Raw genomic sequence first — 19,887 nt, 5'->3', positions numbered from 1 at the left:
TTTTTCTAATTAAGAGACTGGGTCTCGCTCTGTCACCTGGACTGGAGTGCAGTGGTGCAGTCATAGCTCACTGCAGCCTCCAACTCCTGGGCTCAAGCCATCCTCCTGCTTCAGCCTCCCGAGTAGCCGGGACTATAGGTGCACATCACCATGCCTAGCTGGAACTTTAAATGTAGAACATAACACTCCAGGCCGCCTTTACGTGGGCCCCAAGCTGCTTCTCAGCAAGGGTGTCCAGGCCCGCCCATGCACGCCCATGGTGGGGGCTCATGCCACTATCCCAGGCAGGTGCAGACTTACTTCCTGGCTTCTTGCTGCAGCTCCTCGATTTGTTTCTTGAGCACCTCGTTGGCCTCCGTAAGGGTGGCCACCTGCCCCTCCTCGAACTGCAAAGACTACAGGAGGGAAGACAGCGTGAGAAATGCAGTACAAGGCACAGAGCCGCCCACCCTCGCCTGACCCCTCAGGGCCCATGGTGCCGTTGAGGGCCGCCCTCAAGGACCCAGGCCTTGAAGAAAACCCTGACAGGGACATTTGTCTCTTCAGAAACGATACTCCACAGAGGTCAAAAGTCTTTCAAGGCTGGGTGCGGTGGCTCACACCTGTAATCCCAGCACTCTGGGGGACTGAGGCAGGAGGATAGCTTCAGCTCAGGAGTTTGAGACCAGCCTAAGCAAGAGTGAGACCCAGTCTCTACTAAAAATAGAAAATATGAGCCGGGCATGGTGGCATATGCCTGTAGCCCCAGCTACTCAGGAGGCTGAGGCAGGAGGATGGTTTGAGCCCAGGAGCTGGGAGCTGCTGTGAGCTGTGATGACGCCACTGCACTCTAACCTGGGGCAATAGAGTGAGACTCTGTCTCAAAAAAATAAAAAAGTGTTTCCAGATGCCGTGTGCAGAGCACTGAGGCACAACAGGGAGGCAGCGGGCGACAGGAAGCCTCCGCCCTGTGGGCCTCCTGGAGCCCTAGAAACCCCCAACCTCGCCGCCTCTGCTCCCCTCCTGTGTGGCAGAGTCTCCCAGACCAGCTCAGCCGCAGCAACAGGCAACTGCGGGGTGGCGGGTGTGGATGTGCTCGCCCACGCCAGGGCCTGCCTCATCACCCCCGGACTCCGCCAGGCCCCCCCTCCCCCCTTGCTGTCCGGCACTGATGGCATCCCCCTCCAAGCCCCTGGCCCCCGCCCCCACTCAGCGCTGTCTACTTGCAGGCCACAGCAGGGCTCCTCCCAGGGTGCGATGCCTCAGCCAGCCGGCCCGGGTGGCCTCAGCCTGGTCCTCTTGTGTGCATGGTCTCACATCTTGCCCACCCCTGCCCTGAATCCAGGGCTCTCCCCTGACGTCTCACCTCAGGAAGAGATGCCTGGACATCCTGGACATCTGGACACAGACCTGACTGTGGCCTCCGCCCCATCCCCACACCTCTCACCTCCCGGCTGCCCACCGAGGCAGGGCAGGCCTTTGCGGGCCTTTGCACACCCAGCCCCGGTGCGCACCCGCATCCCAGCTCCACACTCCAGCCACAGGGGGCTCAGTGCACCCTGGCGGGGGCTCTGCAGACACTCCCCGTCTGTCCCACCAGGACGCTGGCTCCAAGGGGGCCTCTCCCTGACGTGCCCCACCCCACCCACACACGTCACACAGACCTGCAACTGCGTCTCCATCTCGTCCCGCTCCTTCCGCACGGACTGGAGATGCCCTTCGAGATCCGCCATCTGCCGGTGGACCTCGGACACCTCCTTCTGCAGGCGCGAGTGCTCCGCCTCCGTGGCCCTCTTCTCCCCCTGCAGCTTCATCAGCTCCTGCCTCAGCCCCTTCACCTCTGTGTCCAGCCCCTTCTTCGCGGTTTTGAGCTCGCTGACCAGCCGGTCTCTGGAGGCGGCGTCCCGCCGGTAGGCCTCCACCATCACCTGCCGCGAGACAGGGCCCCAGGCACTCAGAGGGGCTTCCCAGGGCCAGGCTGCTGCAGACAGTGTTCACCACATATCCAGGGCACAACTTTTTTGACCTAAAGATAACATACTTTGCCACTCCCTCAGATACACCTGTGTTATCCACCAAGCGACACTGCCGTGCTTGCACCGAGTCTGTGTGAGGCTGGGAGCAGGCCCCTGGCCTCCTAGACATCTCTGTCCTGAACAGTCTGGCAGCTCCTTTGCCCTTTGGCCACACTGCTTGGCTTCCGACCAGTCATCCCCTCGCTTGCACCCCAGCAATAAAACAGAACACCACTCACAACACTGCTTTGGGGTTTCCTCTCTCTGATCCCACAAGGCCCTGACTGCTGCTTTGCAAAGAAGTGTGGATCAGAATCATTCCTCCAGCCAGAGGCACGAGCCTCCCTGACAAGATTTACACTCCTGGTGACACCAGGATTTGTTTCGATCCTGGAACATGGTGTAAATTTTTCAAAGACATTTTAAACAGCAAACACAACCTGTGTAGTGACAATAGTGCAAAACATACACAATTCTCTGGAGGGGCGACAACAGGGTTCCCCGACAGGCGTGGCGGTGACAGCTGCCACTTGCGACCTATGGGTCAGACGCCCACCCTGCGTGGAAGCACAATAAAACCAGGCAGGGAGGACATCTGGAATGAGTGAAGTGCCTCTGAAAAGATTGAGGAGTCCGACACCAACGCCTCAGTCAGTTCCATCCTACTGAGGCGATCAAACCGCCAGGACTTTGCTCGTGCAATTGTTTTACACAAAGAAACCAACGACACGTTTTTACCTTCTGCTGAATGAACTGCTCCTTTACTTTCTGCGTCTGCTTTTTCAGCGTGGCGGTCTCCTGCTGCAGGTGCTCCACCTGTGGGACACAAGTGCATGGACATCACACGAGGGCCCGGGAGGGGGCGCATTTGCAACCCGAGAGAGCTGGGATCCCTCTCACCATGGAAAGCAGGATGGAGGGGGAAGGAAGTGGGGAAAGAAGTGGGGCAGGGCTGAGACAGGGGACGCTCGGCACGGGAGGTGGCAAAGCCTTTCCTGGGAACCGCCAGGTGATGACACATTCAGTTCACAGGCCACGGTGCGGCAGCTCCTCAGCACCACTCTTGGAGCACAAAAGCCATAGACGGTAAGTAAATAAACTTGATTTACTGTGTTTCAATACAAACTTACAAAGCTCGGTGGTGAGCTGGGTCCCCAGGCTGACCTAGCCACCCCCAGGCTTTGAGGCCAAGCTGTCTGTGCTCACTGGGTGCTGTGCGAGATGCAGAGCCCCCGGCCCTACCCAGACGGACTGTGTCTGAGTCAGACATGGAAACCCCAGAGGGTTCAGGGACACATGACATCTGGGAAATGCTACTCTGCCTCAGCAAAAATGCTTAAGAAGGCGGGTGAAGCCAGGCGTGGTGGTGCCTGTAGTCCCAGCTACTCGGGAGGCTGAGGTGAGAGGATGGCTCGAGCCCAGGAGTTGGAGGCTGCTGTGAGCTGTGAATATGCACCTCTGCACTCCAGCCTGGGCAACAGAGTGAGGGCCCTGTCTCGAATTAAGAAAAATAAAAGCAACCAGGTGACAAACACACCAGGCCCTGGGCGTGGAAAGCACTGGTCTACACCGTGTGACAGGTGACAAACACACCAGGCCCCAGGCGTGGAAAGCACTGGTCCACACCGTGTGACAGGTGACAAACACACCAGGCCCTGAATGCGGAAAGCACTGGTCTACACCGTGTGACAGGTGACAAACACACCAGGCCCCAGGCGTGGAAAGCACTGGTCCACACCGTGTGACAGGTGACAAACACACCAGGCCCTGAATGCGGAAAGCACTGGTCCACACCGTGTGACAGAGGTGCCACCACATGCCGTGTCACCCGAGGTGGCCCTGTGAGATCACGTTTACATGCAGCTTTCAGTGCTCGCAATTGGAGTCACGGTCTCTAGAAATGGGCAAGAGCTTCTGCGTGGCCAAAGTTTTCCTCCTCTGACAGGAACACACTCCACGCAAATCCTAGTTATCACGTGGGCATGATCAGGAAATGAGCCGTTTTCCCAGAGCTATGCTCTGGAGAGCGGCTCCTTCAGGAACCCTCCTGAGAAGGATCAAAGCGCAGCTTTGTTTTGCATCTGTCATGCGTCCCCTCCCACAGGTCCCCATCGCCTGCCCCTGATCCCACAGCAGCTCCAGCTGGGGCAGAGGCTTGGCACCAGGCAAAGGGGCGCCATGGTCAGACGAACGTCCAGCCCCACGTGGACAGTGCTGCTTCCAGACGCCTGGCGCAGCCCAGCCAGCGAGGCTGGTGAGCAGCCAGCACCTAGGCAGGCTGGGGCCAGGGCCAGTCTGGTTCCCAGGTAGGCTGGCTCTGGCTCCCACGTCAAGAAAACGGCCATCAGAGGAAGAGAGGCAGCTGCCTGGCGAGATGGGAACACCACCACTACCACCACCTCCACCTGTTCTGGGGCAAACAATCTCCATCCAGGGTGAACTCGGATTAGGTAACTGCCAGCGCCTTTGTCAGTAACGATGCAGGTGGAATTTCAGTATGATAAATAAAGTCTGGTACCACCAAAAGCCTCTTCTGGAGTTTTCCAAATGTCAGCTGACGTTCCTCTCACCAAGCAAACAGTAAAATAAAATTCAAATTCAGTGACAGCATTCTGACAACTGCTCTAAATTGACTCCCCAGCACTGTGACTGTGACGCGTCTCAGCGCAGGGAGCCCAGAGCAAACTCAGCGCCGTCGGGACAGGCAGCCTCCTCCTGTTTTACTTTCCCCAGTGACTTCCTCTTGCCCTTGGTACTCACAGAGTGGGAGTCATTTATTTTTAAAGTTATTTTGAGGTTTACAGACTTAGGGGGCAGTGTAGTTTTGTTCCGTGGACGCAGGGCACGGTGGTGAGGTCTGGGCTCTCAGTGTCCATTCGCCCCAGACCCCCCACCCCTGCGAGCCCCCGAGTCCATCACCCCACACTCGCGACCTTGTGTATAGGATTCAGCTCCCACTGCGAGAACACACGGCGTCGCACTCTCTCTCTGGGCTGCTTCACTTTAGAGTGGGATTCAAACACAAGATCATTCCTCGACACGAACTCTACTCCCTCCACGTCCTCTGGAGTTTCCATGCTGTCTACGTGTTTAAGCATGTTTACCTACATCAAGGCCACGTCACATGTCAGCTCTTCTCCAGCATGACGTGCCTGCAGAGGACGCCCACACGCTCCAGGACCCTGCCCGCCCCACGCACCACCTCACACTGCAGCTGCCCTGCCCGGGAGCCAGTGGGGCCACACGCAGGCACAGGGAAGGGACAGCCAGGTTTCCCACAGCTGCTCCTGACTCTTAGCTCCGCGTCACCAGTGCACAGAAACCGGTGCTTCCTGGGAGAATACTCAAAAGCTGCGCATGAAATTCAGCTCCCCAGGTCTGGACTTCTCCACTAGGGCAGGGCCAGAAGCAGCTAGGGCAGGGCCTAGAAGCACAGATGCTGGTGTCACCCCGTCCCCAGCGGAGCTCCGCGCCCCTCCCTAGTGGTCACCCATGTTACAAAGCAGCACGTCCACAGAAAGGACCACGCGTCGGCACTCGCTCTTGTGGACGTGACCTTGATTCCTGACAGAACGACGGCAGACTACATTACCTGGCGGGACTTGATGGCCAGGTCTTCCCTCAACTGCTCTAAAATTCCAGACGTTTCCTCGGCACCTTCTTCTAGGCGTTTTGCTCCTCTGTCGAATTCCTCCTCGCTACTCTTGGCCGCCTGCAGCGCCACCTCCAAGACGATCTTCTCGTTCTGCAGGAAGCGGACCTCATCCTCTCTCGAGGCCGCCTCCCCTTCCAGCTCCCCCAGCCGGGCCTGCAGCTCGTCGTAGTGCGTCTGCAGGTCGCCCAGGGCCTGCTCCCGGGCCTGCAGCGTCTCCTGTGCCGAGGTGAGCTGCTTCATCAGGTCCAGGTGCTCCTGCTGCAGAGCCTCCAGCTGCTGGTCTCGCTGCTGCAAAGCCAACCTAACCTGAGCAAAAGACAGTAAGTTCAACACGGCTGCTCTCCACCCTACCCCGAGAATTCATGCTTTCTCCCTGTTCAGGTTTTAACTAATTCTGATGGATACTTTGGAGGGACTTTTTATGCAAAATCCTGACGTGGAAGGACACCAACAGAAGCAAGCACACGGCCAGGTCTGTAGCAGCAGAGTCTGCTGACGTGACCCTCCCTCGGGTCCGAAGACGACCCACCTGGGCCTGCACGGAGGCGGATGACACGAGTGGGCCACACGGCTACCTGTGTGCAGCCCCATGGTGCCGGCACTGAAGTGGCAGCAGGTACTCGCCTGCTCTAGCTGTTGCTCCAGGGACACCGCTGAGGCCGCCACCGTCTGTAGCCGCTGCCTCTCGTCTTCAAACTCCTCCAGCCGCCTCTGCAGGTCCTCCTCCACCATCGTCTTCGCCTCCTGGATCTGCACAAAGGCCGCCTCCTGATCCAGCATGTCAGCCTGCGCCCAGGAAACAAGGTGTTTTCAAAAAAGCAGGCAAATCGGGTCCCGACAGCAGACTGCAGACCTCCCGCTTCATAGGCAAACCTGCTGCCCTGGCAGAGGGCCTCCTATGCCCGTCACCACAGCCTGCAGCTTGAGGGGCCGGGTGGACCCTGTGACCAGGCTCCTCTCCCGGCCAGCCCAGCCCAGTCCTCCTCTCTGCCGACCCACAGGCCTGGCCCAGGAGAGAAGCAGGTGAACCACCCAGTCTCAAGAACTGGGATCAGCTGGGGGCAGGAAGCCTCCCTGGCCGTTTCTCCCATGAAGACAGGTGGGTGGCAGGTCCCTTCTTCTGGGGTGAGACATGGAACTTTCTCTTTCATAAGAGTCTCACCTGATACCACCTGGTAAACAAACGCGACACCAGGGGACCACGGAGCAAATTCAGCATTCCTTACACTTCTTAGGGAAAAAAACATTCATTTTTTAGTTTGTAACCTAAAACTAATAGCTTAAAACTTTTTTGGCTCTTTTCCCCCCGAGCCCTTGAAGCATTACAGTTGGCAGGACATGACTGCCATCCATCATCCCCATCAATGAGCCCCCGGAATCTTCCCCAGGGAGGAGGCCCGAGAGACAAGAAGCCCAGTGGTCGAGGAAAGCTGACCTTCCACGTGCCTGAGAGCAGCAAAGACAGCCAGGCACAAAAGGCCACCTCACACCTGCAGAGAGGTTTCACATTGTTTTTTCTTATTACTTTTTCCAACAAGACTATTAAGAAGGTATTATTGGCCGGGCGCGGTGGCTCACGCCTGTAATCTTAGCACTCTGGGAGGCCCAGGCGGGCGGATTGCTGGAGGTCAGGAGTTCAAAACCAGCCTGACCAAGACCCCGTCTCTACTAAAAGTAGAAAGAAATTAATTGGGCAACTAAAAATATATATACAAAAAAAAAAATTAGCCGGGCATGGTGGCGCATGCCTGTAGTCCCAGCTACTTGGGAGGCTGAGACAGGAGGATTGCCTGAGCCCAGGAGTTTGAGGTTGCTGTGAGCTAGGCTGATGCCACGGCACTCACTCTAGCCTGGGCAGCAAAGTGAGACTCTGTCTCAAAAAAAGAAGGTATTATTATTCCCCACTTTATAAAGAAGGAAACAAGGCTCAGCGAGGTTAAGAAATCGCCCAGGGCCTCACAGCTAAAAAGAGAACAGCTACCTAGACCCAGCCAGAGCTGTGTATCTCCCATCCTCCGGGGAGGCTCTCAACGGGCAGATGGCAGAACCACAGCAACCCCACGCGGTGGCCGGAGGACTGAACACAAAGCAGGCTGAGAACACACTCACCACCACTGGGCTCTGAGACGCGGTCAGTCGCCTAGATGTGCTAAGCCCTTTCCGCCCCACCCACCAGGCACCCAGTACTGTCCCCCGCCAGCAATGACCAGGTGGCCAGGCCCAGGGCAGGGCTTAGGGGAGAACAGCTCCAAAGTGTGGGCCAGGCGTGGTGGCTCACACTTATAATCCTACTACTTTGAGAGGCCGAGGAAGGTGGATTGTTTGAGCTCAGGAGTTCGAGACCAGCCTGAGCAAGAATGAGATCCCGTCTCTACTGAAAATAGAAAGAAATTAGCTGGATAACTAAAAATATATAGAAAAAAAAATTAGCCGGGCATGGTGGTGCATGCCTGTAGTCCCAGCTTCTGGGGAGGCTGAGGCAGAAGGATCCCTTGAGCCTAGGAGTTTGAGGTTGCTGTGAGCTAGGCTGACACCACGGCACTCTAGCTGGGGCAACAGAGTGAGACTCTGTCTCAGAAAACAAATAAACAAACAAAAAACAAACAAAGTGTGACCCATTCACAGGTAAGAGATGAGGGATGGATCCCCCAAATCTCACACAGCTATCACTGCAAGCTGTTCGAAAGTATTAAAGTACATGTGTGTGTGCATACGTGTATAAGAAGAGACATTCCGTATCTATGTATATGTGTACGTGTTTTACTCTCACCAGCATGACCCAAAACCCGGTAAAAACCAGCCACTGGGCCCCACCTCGATGCTCTGGAGCTGGACAGCTATGCGCTCCTTCTCCTTGATGGACCTGTGCTGCGTCTCTGTCAGCTGGTGGGACAGGGACACGTTCTCGAGTTTCAGGTGCTCCAGGAGACCTGCCTGGGTCATCTGTCCAACCTGCAAAGAAAAAAGGCACAAGGCACAAAGTTGCTCAACTTCAAGTAAGAAACGTAGACCAGCCTGTCCCCAGGACCCCAGGGTGAGGGTCACTGGCTGCCCCTCTTGACGTCTCCCACGCAAGCCCCGCTGCCCCCCACGTGTCGTCCACCTCAAGACGCAGGCTGTCCGGGCTGTATGTGCAGCCCAGACACCAGTGGTCACCACACACAGCGAGACTGTGCAGTGTGCGGCTGGACCTGCAGAGAAGTTCCCACCGATTGCTGGGCACAGTGGCACATGGCGAGTTCCAGCTACTCAGGAGGCTGAGGCAAGGGGATTGCCTGAGCCTGGGAGTTTGAGGCTAGCCTGGGCAGCATGGCAAGACCCTGCCTCTAAAAATAGGTTCCTGGCCAGGCCCGGTGGCTCATGCCTGTAATCCTAGTACTCTGGGAGGCCAAGGCGGGAGGATCGCTTGAGCTCAGTGGTTCGAGACCAACTTGAGCAAGAGTGAGACCCCGTCTCTACTAAAAAGTAGAAAAAATTAGCCGGGCATGGTGGCACATGCCTGTAGTCCCAGCTACTCGGGAGACTGAGGCAGAAGGATTGCCTTAGCCCAGGAGTTTGAGGTTGCTGTGAGGTAGGCTGACGCTACGGCACTCTAGCCCGGGCAACAGAGACTCTGTCTCAAAAAAATAAATGAATAAATAAAAAGAGGTTCCTAATGAAGGGGCCTCTCTGAGCCCTCAAGGTGAGGAGCCTTATCTGAACTGACCAAACCCAGCACATGCGCCCCCCTCCCTCAGCCTGACACCCAACACGCACCACTCCCGGGAGCTGAGACTCCCGTGTCAGAAGGTCACGGAGGCAGGTCATGTCCAGGACATGGCGTGGGTGGGATTAGTGGTTAGCAGATTAAAAAAATGTATCTGGGAAATCTAAAATAGGAAAAATCCTTTTTAAAATATTATATGTCATTTTTCAGAGATGAGGTCTCACTCTGCTGCCCAGTCTGGAGTGCAGTAGTTATTCACAGGCATAATCATAGTGCACTACAGCCTCTAACTCATGGTTCTCTCGCCTCAGCCTCCTGAGTAGCTGGGAGTACAGGTGCACGCCACCACGTCCAGCTAATCTTACTCTAGTTTCAGTAGAGACGGAGTCTTGCTATTGCTCATGCTGGTCTCCAACTCCTGAGCTCAAGCAATCCTCCTGCCTCGGCCTCCCAGAGTGCTGGAATTACAGGCCTGAGCCACTGCACCAGTGAAAAATCTTTTTAATTTAGGGAAAAGTTGCAGTTCCACATGAAGACGTGAGGCATGACCTACCAGGCCATGTGCCCATGTCTCCCCTGGAAGGGAGCCCGGGCGGTACCTGGATGTGGGCCATCTCGTCCTGCAGCCGGACACGGGCCTCCTGCGCCAGGGCGAGCTGCTGCTGATACCACTGCCGGACGTTCTGCAGGGACGAGATCTCCGCCTGTGACGCCTTGAGCTTGCTGGTCAGTGTTGTGCGCTCCAGCTGCACCTGCTGGAGCTGGCTCTGCAGGGCGGTCATCTGCTGCCGCAGGTCGTGCACTGCAAGGGAGCAAGGACAGCCGGCTAAGGCTGACGGCCACAGGCAGGAGAGCCGACGGCTCTGCGCGGACCCCTCACACAGAGGGCTGTCTCTGCAGAGAGCAAGAAACACAGTTGATTCTGGTTATTCTCAGGAATTACATTTCACAAAGCCATGTGGACACCGCATCAGCAGACACTGAGCCACTGCTCCCGGGAGACGTAAGGTTAGGTCCTCCAAGCCTCTGTTCACATTTTCATCAACTGATCAATAGGGAACCTTTGTTCATGTGTGTTTCTGTTTAAAGACAACTTACGTGATACGTGATGTTGATGTGCTCATGTTGAACTCACAGCCAACAGGAACGTGAAGCTTCTCTGGGAAACATACCTTCTCCATAAAACACATCATAGCCTCCTTGCGCTTAACACTGCCAGCCAGTGGTTGAGACATTTTTAACAGCTGAACCACCCCAAAACGCTCAAAAATACAAAAATGGCACTGAAGAGACCAGGTCAAGGACACTTGTTCACAGTCTGAGCTGAAGCAAGAAGGCACCTTGGCTACAACCGAGCGCTTCAGGCAACGTAAGGTTTTGCCTCTCTGCTTGCGTCTGCAAACGACTATTAAAGCTCTATGAGTTATGATTTGGGGGTGTAAATAAATCTAAGAGGCAAATTCACAGCTGTGGAATCTGTGACACTGAAAATCAACTGTGGGGGACACCGAGGCTCTCCTCTTCAGTCTGCTGGTGTCCATCAGCCACCAACAGGCAGCCACGGTGTCCCCGTGGCCGCTCCCGCTGGGCTGTGGGCCGGGACCGAGCAGCCCTGCCTGAGTCTATGTCGGTTCTGCTGCCCAGCGCACACTGCTCAGATGAAGCCTCGCGAGCCACAGAGCCACAAAACGCGTCTGGTGTTCAAGCATGTTTTGGATTCTACAGTTTTTCCTAGGGGACTGGGTTTCATAAGGCACTCAAAGACTTAAAAATCAATAAAATTTAAAAAGTCTAGGCCAGGCATGGTGGCTCATGCCTGTAATCCCAGCACTCTGGGAGGCCGAAGCGGGTGGATGCTCGAGGTCAGGAGTTTGAAACCAGTGTGAGCAAGAAGGAGACTCCGTCTCTACTGTAAATAGAAAGAAATTAATTGGCCAACTAATATATATAGAAAAAATTAGCCGGGCATGGTGGCACATGCCTGTAGTCCCAGCTACTCGGGAGGCTGAGGCAGGAGGATCGCCTGAGCCCAGGAGATTGAGGTTGCTGTGAGCCAGGCAGACGCCACGGCACTCACTCTAGCCTGGGGAACAAAGCAAGACTCTGTCTCAAAATAAATAAATAAATAAATAAATAAAAAATAAAATGTCTGCTTTTTGTTTCTTGGCTGGCTCTCTCTCCTAGCACGAGAAGAGAGCCTCTGTGACCATCGGATCTGAGACCGCGCCTCACACTGCCTCGGCCCTCACACCAGCCACACCAAGGCCCCCCTGTCGAGCAGGCGGCCCCGAACCCCCCGAGAAGAGCCTCATCTGAGCAGTCTTCGAGGAGTCACTCTTCGCCCCGTGGGCTCTGACAGTCAGTCTTCCCACCATGCCTGCCCTCTGCTTCCCGCTCCTGGTCACACCGCCACGGGCTGAGCAGGCAGACCGGAATCTTCTCGGTCCCCCATGGGGTAAGAGCATCAACTCTGAGACCAGCTCTGGGGGGCGACTGAGGACGGAGCACCCAAGGGAGGGCAGGTCACACAAAGGCGGCGAAAGACACGCTGCTGACTACAGGGGCCGCCACGGCTCCCGCAACTCCACGACTCCACTCCCACGACTCCCCAGGTCAGGCCTACAGAGGCAGCTGGACCAGAGGGCCGAACACAGTGTGAAGAGCTCCAGCAACCTAAGTGTTCCTTTTAAATGTTCTAAGTAGGCCAGGCGCAGTGGCTCACGCCTGTAATCCCAGCACTCTGGGAGGCCGAGGCGGGTGGATCATTTGAGCTTAGGAATTGGAGACCAGCCTGAGCAAGAGCGAGGTTCTGTCTCTACTAAAAAAATAGAAAGCAATTAGCTGGACAACTAAAAAATACATATAGAAAAAATCAGCCGGGCGTGGTGGCACATGCCTGTAGTCTCAGCTACTCGGGAGGCTGAGGCAGGAGGATCGCCTGAGCCCAGGAGTTTGAGGTTGCTGTGAGCTAGGCTGATGCCATGGCACTCTAGCCCTGGCAACAGAGTGAGACTTTGTCTCAAAAATAAATAAATTAAAATTAAAATTAAAAAAATAAATATTGTAATTAGCATCTGCTATTCTGTGGAACGAGCTGACAGCCCTACACCCCGAACAGCACTGGACTTTCAAGGCAGAACGAGTAGCAGCAACAACACTGCGGTCAAGGGAACAACGCCACCTTCTAAGGTCTCAGTCACTTCCCTGATACTCACGGAAAGACGTGCAGAATGCCATGGGGTCAACCAAAAAGTCCATTTCCCTTAGAAAAGCGGACACCTTAAGTATAAATTATAAACCACACACCCCACAGAAACATGACGTGGTGACAGCCGGGCTCCCCCCCACCCCCCGCACCTCGCTGGGCAGCCCTCACCTGTGTTGTCCCTGCTGAGGATGTTGCTCTGCATGTCTTCCACTTTCGCCATGAGCCTCTGGTACTGCTCCTCCGCTACCTTCAGGTCGTTGTTGGAGGACGCCAGGCTGGCATTTTTGGCTTCCAGCATGTTCTGCAGGTCAGTCATGGCTTGCTCCAGGTCCCAGCAGGACTGCTTCAAGGTGTCTACCTCCAAGCTGAGGGAGTCCTGCCGCTGCTGGCTGCTGCGGCTGTGCTCCACCTGCACCTGCAGCCTGGTGGTCAGGGCGGCCAGCTGGGCCTGCAGCTCAGCCTTTTCTTGAAGTGCCTGGAAAGATCCCAAACCACCACACTGACTTCCAGGAGAATGAGCACTTCTGTCTAGCATGTAACAGGACTGCCAGCACACACAACCAGCGACACGGAAAAAGGTGTCTGACAGGTAGACCTAGCGTGACATTCCCACATCACCCAGCCACTCCCCCAACACACCTATCCCCCAAAGGCGACTTTCCAGACATGCCCGGAGGCAGGAGGGGCGCAGAGTCTGCGCTGGTTCTAGGCACAGCTGCACCCAGGCAGGGCAGCGTCAGGCAGAGCTGGGAAGGCCCCCACTCACCTGAAGGGATGTGGGAAATGTTTTTACAAAAATCAAAGAAGCTCACAAGGGTGCACACCTGCGTGCACAGAGTAAGAATGCTAGACGTGCTGAGGGACCCCTAAGATAAAAAGCAGTTGATTGAGATCAGAGTGGGGGACGTGGAGAGAAAACATCTCCAGGGAAAGGCTGTCGTTACATCAGGGAGGTTGTGAGCACTCCAGCCAGGGCACTGGACACAGGAGCAGTCCTGAGTGACCACGGCAGGGCCGTCCGCAGGGTGAGGCAGGGAGGGAGAGGAGAGGCCCCAGGAGCAGCAAAGACCACCACAAGAAGTGAGCAAAGGGCACACGCCCACCCGCCCGTCAGCATGCCAGCGTTGCAAGCTCAGCGGGAGATGTACACGGGAACCCAGAATGCACACGTCGTCCTCAAGACGAATAGCAAATCCAACACACAGAAGAACATGCACCCAGTTGACATCAAGTGAACTGAGCAAACTTAATGAGATCTCAGAATAAGCAGAACCGGCACCTGCACAGAGATGCCAGGAAGCACTGCACCCGCAGCAACCCACACAGACCTTGGCTTGGACACTCCAAAGCACACATCGGTAACCCCAGGGGGGTAAGAAGATAAAGTAAAAGCAAGCTCTTAGATTGTCCAAGGGACTGAATGGAATTTAGATGAAGTGGAAATGCATCTGATGAGAGAGCTACGTTCTAAAGTAGTATGTAAAGTAAAAACTGTACCCAACCAAAATTAATCTTGACGTTACTGAAATTTTAGCAGACAGTTTCATGCACCACACGGTGGTCGGATTGTGTCCAAGGACCATGTTGCATACAAAGCCGCCGTAAACACAAAGTGTGTATCCAGCACAGCCGGCTCCTCTCACCACAGGCAGCTCCTCTCCCCTCCGCTGCCCTGCAGCACGCTCACTGCCAGGATGCCCTCCCGCCACACCCGTGCTGCAGGTGCATCCTCACACTCTCTTGTGCTGAAAGCAGACAGCCGGATTCCACTGCACTGATCTACTTCAATCATTGAAAGAAAGATAAAAATCTAGTTCTTCACCATTGATAAAAGTGCATACAATAGAATGACAAAGGAAAGCTGAAAATTAAGGGATGGAAAATGATTTTTTGGCAAATGCTAACCAGATACAGCAAAAATAATATCAAAAAAGTAGAACCCCATCGCAAAACATACTAAAGAAGTAAAGATGAAGATTTTAACCATACCAGGAAAAGGTGCCATCCACCAAGAGAATTAACTGTTTTGGACTGTGAAGTACCTAATATCCAGGAAATATTCTGGGCAAACCCCGATTGAGATGCGGGAGAAACTGACCATTCACAACCAAAGCAGAAAACTCACACACCTCTGTCTGAGGCCGACAGAGAGACGAAACAGAAGAGAAACGTAAAGATGCGAAAGACTTGGCTGATACGGCTCATTATTAAAGATGTCCGTCCGTAAAACTCTGCACCCAACAAAGGAATTGCACATTCTTTCAGAGGCATGGCACAATAAAACATGAATCAGATATCTGTTACCTGACTAGCCTCTAATGATAAAGCTTCCAGCTGTCCTTCAAGTCTCATTTTTTCTTTGAGAACCTGCAACATTTCGTCCTGAGTCTCAGCAACGGAGCTTTCCATGGACACGCTAAAGGACAAAGTGCAGGACCAGGGACATGTGAGTGATGGTGACTTCATAACTTTCCTCCACACTCTCCAGTTTCACATGCCCTCGCTACTCCCTCCCATGGCTTTAAAAATTAAGTCAACAGATTTATCTAGAAAGCTCAAGTTTATATGTACACTGCCAATAAACACTCCTGCCAACAGTCATACATTTATACATGCCTGGGCCCTTTGGAAATGTGAGCCCACATAAGTGCGCATGCAGTTTCAGAGATCAGTCTATGTAAATATTGGAGGACAGGATATGTTAGTACCACAGACGATTGCTGATTCGATCTAACTTATTTCTCAAAAAGCGACAGAGTTGTATAGGAATGAAATATTAATGTCAAGACTAAAGATGAGGCTGGGTGCAGTGGCTCACACCTGTACTCCTAGCACTCTGGGAGGCTGAGGCAGGCGGATCACTCAAGCTCAAGAGTTCGAAACCAGCCTGAGCAAGAGCGAGACTCCGTCTCTACTAAAAATAGAAATAAATTAATTGGCCAATTAAAAATATATAGAGGCCGGGCGCGGTGGCTCACGCCTGTAATCCTAGCACTCTGGGAGGCCGAGGCGGGCGGATTGCTCAAGGTCAGGAGTTCAAAACCAGCCTGAGCGAGACCCCGTCTCTACCATAAAAATAGAAAGAAATTAATTGGCCAACTAATATATATAATATAAAAATCAGCCGGGCATGGTGGCTCGTGCCTGTAGTCCCAGCTACTCGGGAGGCTGAGGCAGCAGGATCGCTTGAGCCCAGGAGTTTGAGGTTGCTGTGAGCTAGGCTGACGCCACGGCACTCACTCTAGCCTAGGCAAGAAAGCGAGACTCTGTCTCAAAAAAAAAAAAAAAAAAAAAAAAAATAGAAAAAATTAGCCAGACATGGTGGCACATGCCTATAATCTCAGCTACTCAAGAGGCTGAGGCAGGAGGATCGCCTGAGCCCAGGAATTTGAGGTTGCTGTGAGCGAGGCTGACACCATGGCATTCTAGCCTGGGAAACAGAGTGAGACTCTGTCTCAAAAAAAAAAAAAAAAAAAAAAAGACTAAAGATGAAATTAGAAATGAGAAACAGTACCGGCTTGCTGCAGTGACAGAGGCCACGGTCCAGAGAAGCTGAGTCTGAGACCACGCCTCCCACCCACCCCGCCCAGCCCTCACCTGCCCTACCTGCTACAGATGCTGTTTCTCCGGCTCTGCACCTCTCCGTTCACTTCCTGCCCTTGGTCTTGCTGCTCGGCTGCTGCGGCCAGGAGCACATCCTTGATTGAGGGGAACTGGCCCAGAGCGTCAGCCATCTCCTGGCCGTCGACCAGGTAGGGAGCTTCCCGTGTGCCCGCTGTGTTCACCAGAATGCCATGGGTCCCGCGGGTGGAGAGACTGCTGTGTGATGAGCTGTCACTCTCGTTCCCATCAGCCTCGGACACGCTGTCTCCGGTCAGCGAGGCGTTCTCCAGACGGTCATCGGTCTCAGGAGGCAGGCTGATCTCAGACACAACTGACGCACTGCTTCCGCTCTGCTTCAGGGCGCCCCTGGGAGAGTCGCCAGCCGGAACATTTCCACCAGAGCTCCCAGCATCTGAACCTTCAGTTCTGTAATCAGCCAGAGACCGAATTTTGCTTGATTTTGAACTTTTTTTCTCCTTAGGATGTGCCAAGAGCCCTAAGCTGCCCACCTTGGGCCCACGAGGGACACTGGTGCGCAGGAAGGAGTATTCTTTTGTCATAGCCACCGTATTGGCCCTTGGTAAGTGTTCTGGGTTTAACATGAGCTCAGGATCAAGTGTGCTAAAAAGTCTTGCTTTTGTTGCAGGTTGACTGGACTGAGAAGGAAACAAAAGCACAAAAATTATGTTTAAAATTGACAAGCAGCCTTCTAAAACTGCCATTCAGAAAGGCTATACCAATGAATACCCCCTGTACTGGTGACCAGAGAGCATCTGCCTCCCCTCCCCTGCCACGCAGCGTGCAGCCAGGCCCCCGATCCTCAGGTCTCACCACTCGGCTAACTAGGTGACCATTCCCAGGCCAGAAGCACCCTGGTTAACAAATGCGACTCTGAAACATTCTAAGACACGTGTAAGAGCGTCATGCTGTCATTGTGCTCCCTTGACAAAGCCTCCCTGGCTGTTCTCCTGGTTATTCTTTCAGATCAACATGAAAAAAAATTTTTCTTCAAGTTAAAAAAAAAATGTCCTTTTGAATTAGAACTACCTTAAATTTATAATTACTTAGGGAATACTGGGCTGCTTCCCTTCGATTATTATCTGCTTGCCTGTCTCTCAACAAAGCCGTTACTTCAGCTTCTTTATCTGCATTCTAAGCCCTTTTTGTTGCCATTTTAATTTACCCCTCGGACCGTTTTTATTGTTATTATAACTGTTATCTTTTCCCATTAATTTTATAACTGATCGTGTTAGGATAACTATTAATTTTTCATACTTGTTTTTTTTAACTGACAATTCTCTGAACCCTAATTAAATCTAATAATTTTTTCAGCTGATCCTTTAGAGTTTTCCACGGTGTTACCAACACCTGCAAACAACGCATCTTTCTCCTCCTTTTCTGTGTTCACCTCACTCGCTGCTTTTCCTGACGTTAGTTACCGAGGCGGCCCGAGACCGGGACAAAGGACAGCCCCACCCTGTGTCCTCTCTGCCAGGACCTCGTGGTCCCGGCCATGCTACAGAATCAATCCCACCGGGCAGGGCACACAGAGGAGGGTGAGTGAGAAACGTCACCAATGACCCTGCAGGTGCCTAGGACAAATGGCCGGGGACGGCTAGAAAAGCGCAGTAAAGGGCGGGGCCACGGGCGCAGCGCAGGTCCACACTCGCTGTGGACGACGTAAATCTGCAATAACGAGATCCACACAGGCCTTAAAAAGCAGCAGGCAGCCTGAGGAGACAAAAGTACGCAGCGCAAAACCCGCCTAGGCGCAGGTGGGGTGGGTAGGTGGTTGGAAGTGCCACAATGAGGCAGGACCGCAACCCGGGGGAAAGCCAGACCCCAGGAGAAGCAATCTGAGATGACTCACCAGCTGTCCAAAGAGACCCAACCCCTGCCTCTCTCTTTAATACCAAACATTTCAGATGATTATATTACACATTTTTTTAAGATCTTAAAAATATAAGAAAACACTGTGGAATTTATTTATATTCTTCTGATTTTGAAATTGAAAGAAATTACAAAGATCCAGGGAAACGAGACTTTTAGTCTGAACTGACAAGGGCCATGTTCCTGATCTATGCGGCACCTACACAGCAGAAACGACGGGTAGAAAATGGGAAAAGACTATGACAGAAACACAACTGCCAATACATGAAAGATGCTCAGTGTTAGGAAGTACCATCTGTTTCACCTACTAGAAGGACAAAAATTCAAGTTTTGTTATTTCCAACGCTGCCATGGATAAGGAAGCTGGCAGTCTCATACACTGCCAGCCAGAGCATAAGCTAGTCTACCCTAATTAGAGCCTAAAATAACAAATACATAACACCTTTTCCTCAATAATTTGATAATTTAAGGACCTACCCACAAAAGTATATCAAGATATAAAACATTCATTGCAGTATTGTTTGCAATTCAAAAATTAGAAAGCCACCAAAATGCTGATCCCCTTGGACCGGCTATTAAATGCTGGTGCACACACAGGCTAGTACGAAGAGTGAGGTGGGCCCCAGCTGTCTGCACTGATGGCGGAAGAGCTCGGGGTGCAGGGGGTGAAACGGTGATGTGCAGACAAAGCACAAAGGACAGTTTCTCACCGGGTGATCTCCGCAGAGACAGAAGCATAAAGACATTTCCATGGCTTACAGGAGACCAGAAATAGGACGGGACTTTTACTCGTCGTTTTGTACCATTTAAATGTGATACCTGAACTGCAACCCCTGTGGTAAAGAAATATCCTTCTATTCCTAATGTAGTAGTTTTGTTTTGTGTTTTTCAACCAGGAATTTTGTATTTTACCAAATACAAACTTTTACATGTACTGGGGAAACAAAAAATTTGTCTGCCTCACTTTGTGATATTTGCTCTTTTATGGTGGTTGGAACAGAATCTTCCCTGAGGCGTGCCTGTGTTTACTTTCTGTGCTTTTCAAATGGCAGATGTGGGAATAAAACATGCTTGTTCCAACGGAAGCGGCACCAGGTGAGGGGCATGAACCCTTCGCCCGCTGGTCTCCGCAGAGGCGGAGCCACACGAGAGTGGCGCAGTCAGCAGCTGCGCAGACCAGAGCCTGTCCCGGCTCAGAGACACACACGGCAGGCTCCAGGGTCACAAGGGACCAATTCCTGCCTCTGGTACCCCAGGCCTCGCGTCAGCTTTTTCGGGAGAGGGATACTCACCCTCTCCTGCTGGCGCTTCACTCGGTACTGCTTGAGCTGCTCTTCCAGCTGCTTCTGAGCCTGGCGTCGGACCTGCTCCTCCTTCTCCAGGGGCAGTGGAGACTCTGTGGAGCCTGTGGTGAGAAATGACCATTTAGAAACTTGTGAAAAAAAAATCAGAACCGCAGCTTGGTTGTTTTGCATTTAATTACCAATGTGTTTCAGTGCCTAAGCGATATACAGCCACCGAGTTTTGAAGAACAATTCTAGATCAAGAGAAAACTGTGGGCCTTAGACACTGACCACAGACAGGATCTACCTGGGTGTGTGTTCATGGCGTGAACTACCTTGTGTGGGTATTCAGTGGTAAGACAGGAGATGGTAACAAGTGCCTTTTTTTTGAGACAAAGTCTCAGTCTGCAGCCCTGGCTAGAGGGCAGTGACATCATCATAACTCACTGCAGCTTCAAACTCCTGGGCTCAAGCGATCCTCCTGCTTCAGCCTCCTGAGTAGATGGGACTACAGGCACAGGAGCCACCATGCCCAGCTAATTTTTTCT

The 19,887-nt window shown here is 53.2% G+C and overlaps 1 protein-coding gene across 4 annotated transcripts in view; it reads right to left on the bottom strand.

The window, feature by feature from the left end:
- Positions 1-19,887, bottom strand: part of GOLGA3 (golgin A3) — a 46,782-nt gene that overhangs the window by 15,138 nt on the left and 11,757 nt on the right. For all 4 annotated transcript variants that reach the window (XM_075996392.1, XM_075996395.1, XM_075996394.1 and 1 more), the window contains exons 4-14: positions 19,349-19,461; positions 16,170-16,822; positions 14,868-14,979; positions 12,732-13,038; positions 9,955-10,157; positions 8,464-8,601; positions 6,274-6,435; positions 5,587-5,955; positions 2,733-2,810; positions 1,644-1,907; positions 301-395 (exon numbers count right to left, since the gene is read on the bottom strand). In XM_075996392.1, the coding sequence (XP_075852507.1) occupies positions 301-395; positions 1,644-1,907; positions 2,733-2,810; positions 5,587-5,955; positions 6,274-6,435; positions 8,464-8,601; positions 9,955-10,157; positions 12,732-13,038; positions 14,868-14,979; positions 16,170-16,822; positions 19,349-19,461 (2,494 nt within the window). The remainder of the gene's footprint in view (positions 1-300; positions 396-1,643; positions 1,908-2,732; positions 2,811-5,586; positions 5,956-6,273; positions 6,436-8,463; positions 8,602-9,954; positions 10,158-12,731; positions 13,039-14,867; positions 14,980-16,169; positions 16,823-19,348; positions 19,462-19,887) is intronic.

Source organism: Microcebus murinus, chromosome 22 (assembly GCF_040939455.1).
Source record: "Microcebus murinus isolate Inina chromosome 22, M.murinus_Inina_mat1.0, whole genome shotgun sequence".
NCBI classification, from domain to species: domain Eukaryota; kingdom Metazoa; phylum Chordata; class Mammalia; order Primates; family Cheirogaleidae; genus Microcebus; species Microcebus murinus.
Note: the sequence above shows the minus strand (reverse complement) of the source record. Positions and strands in the feature narration are given on the sequence as shown.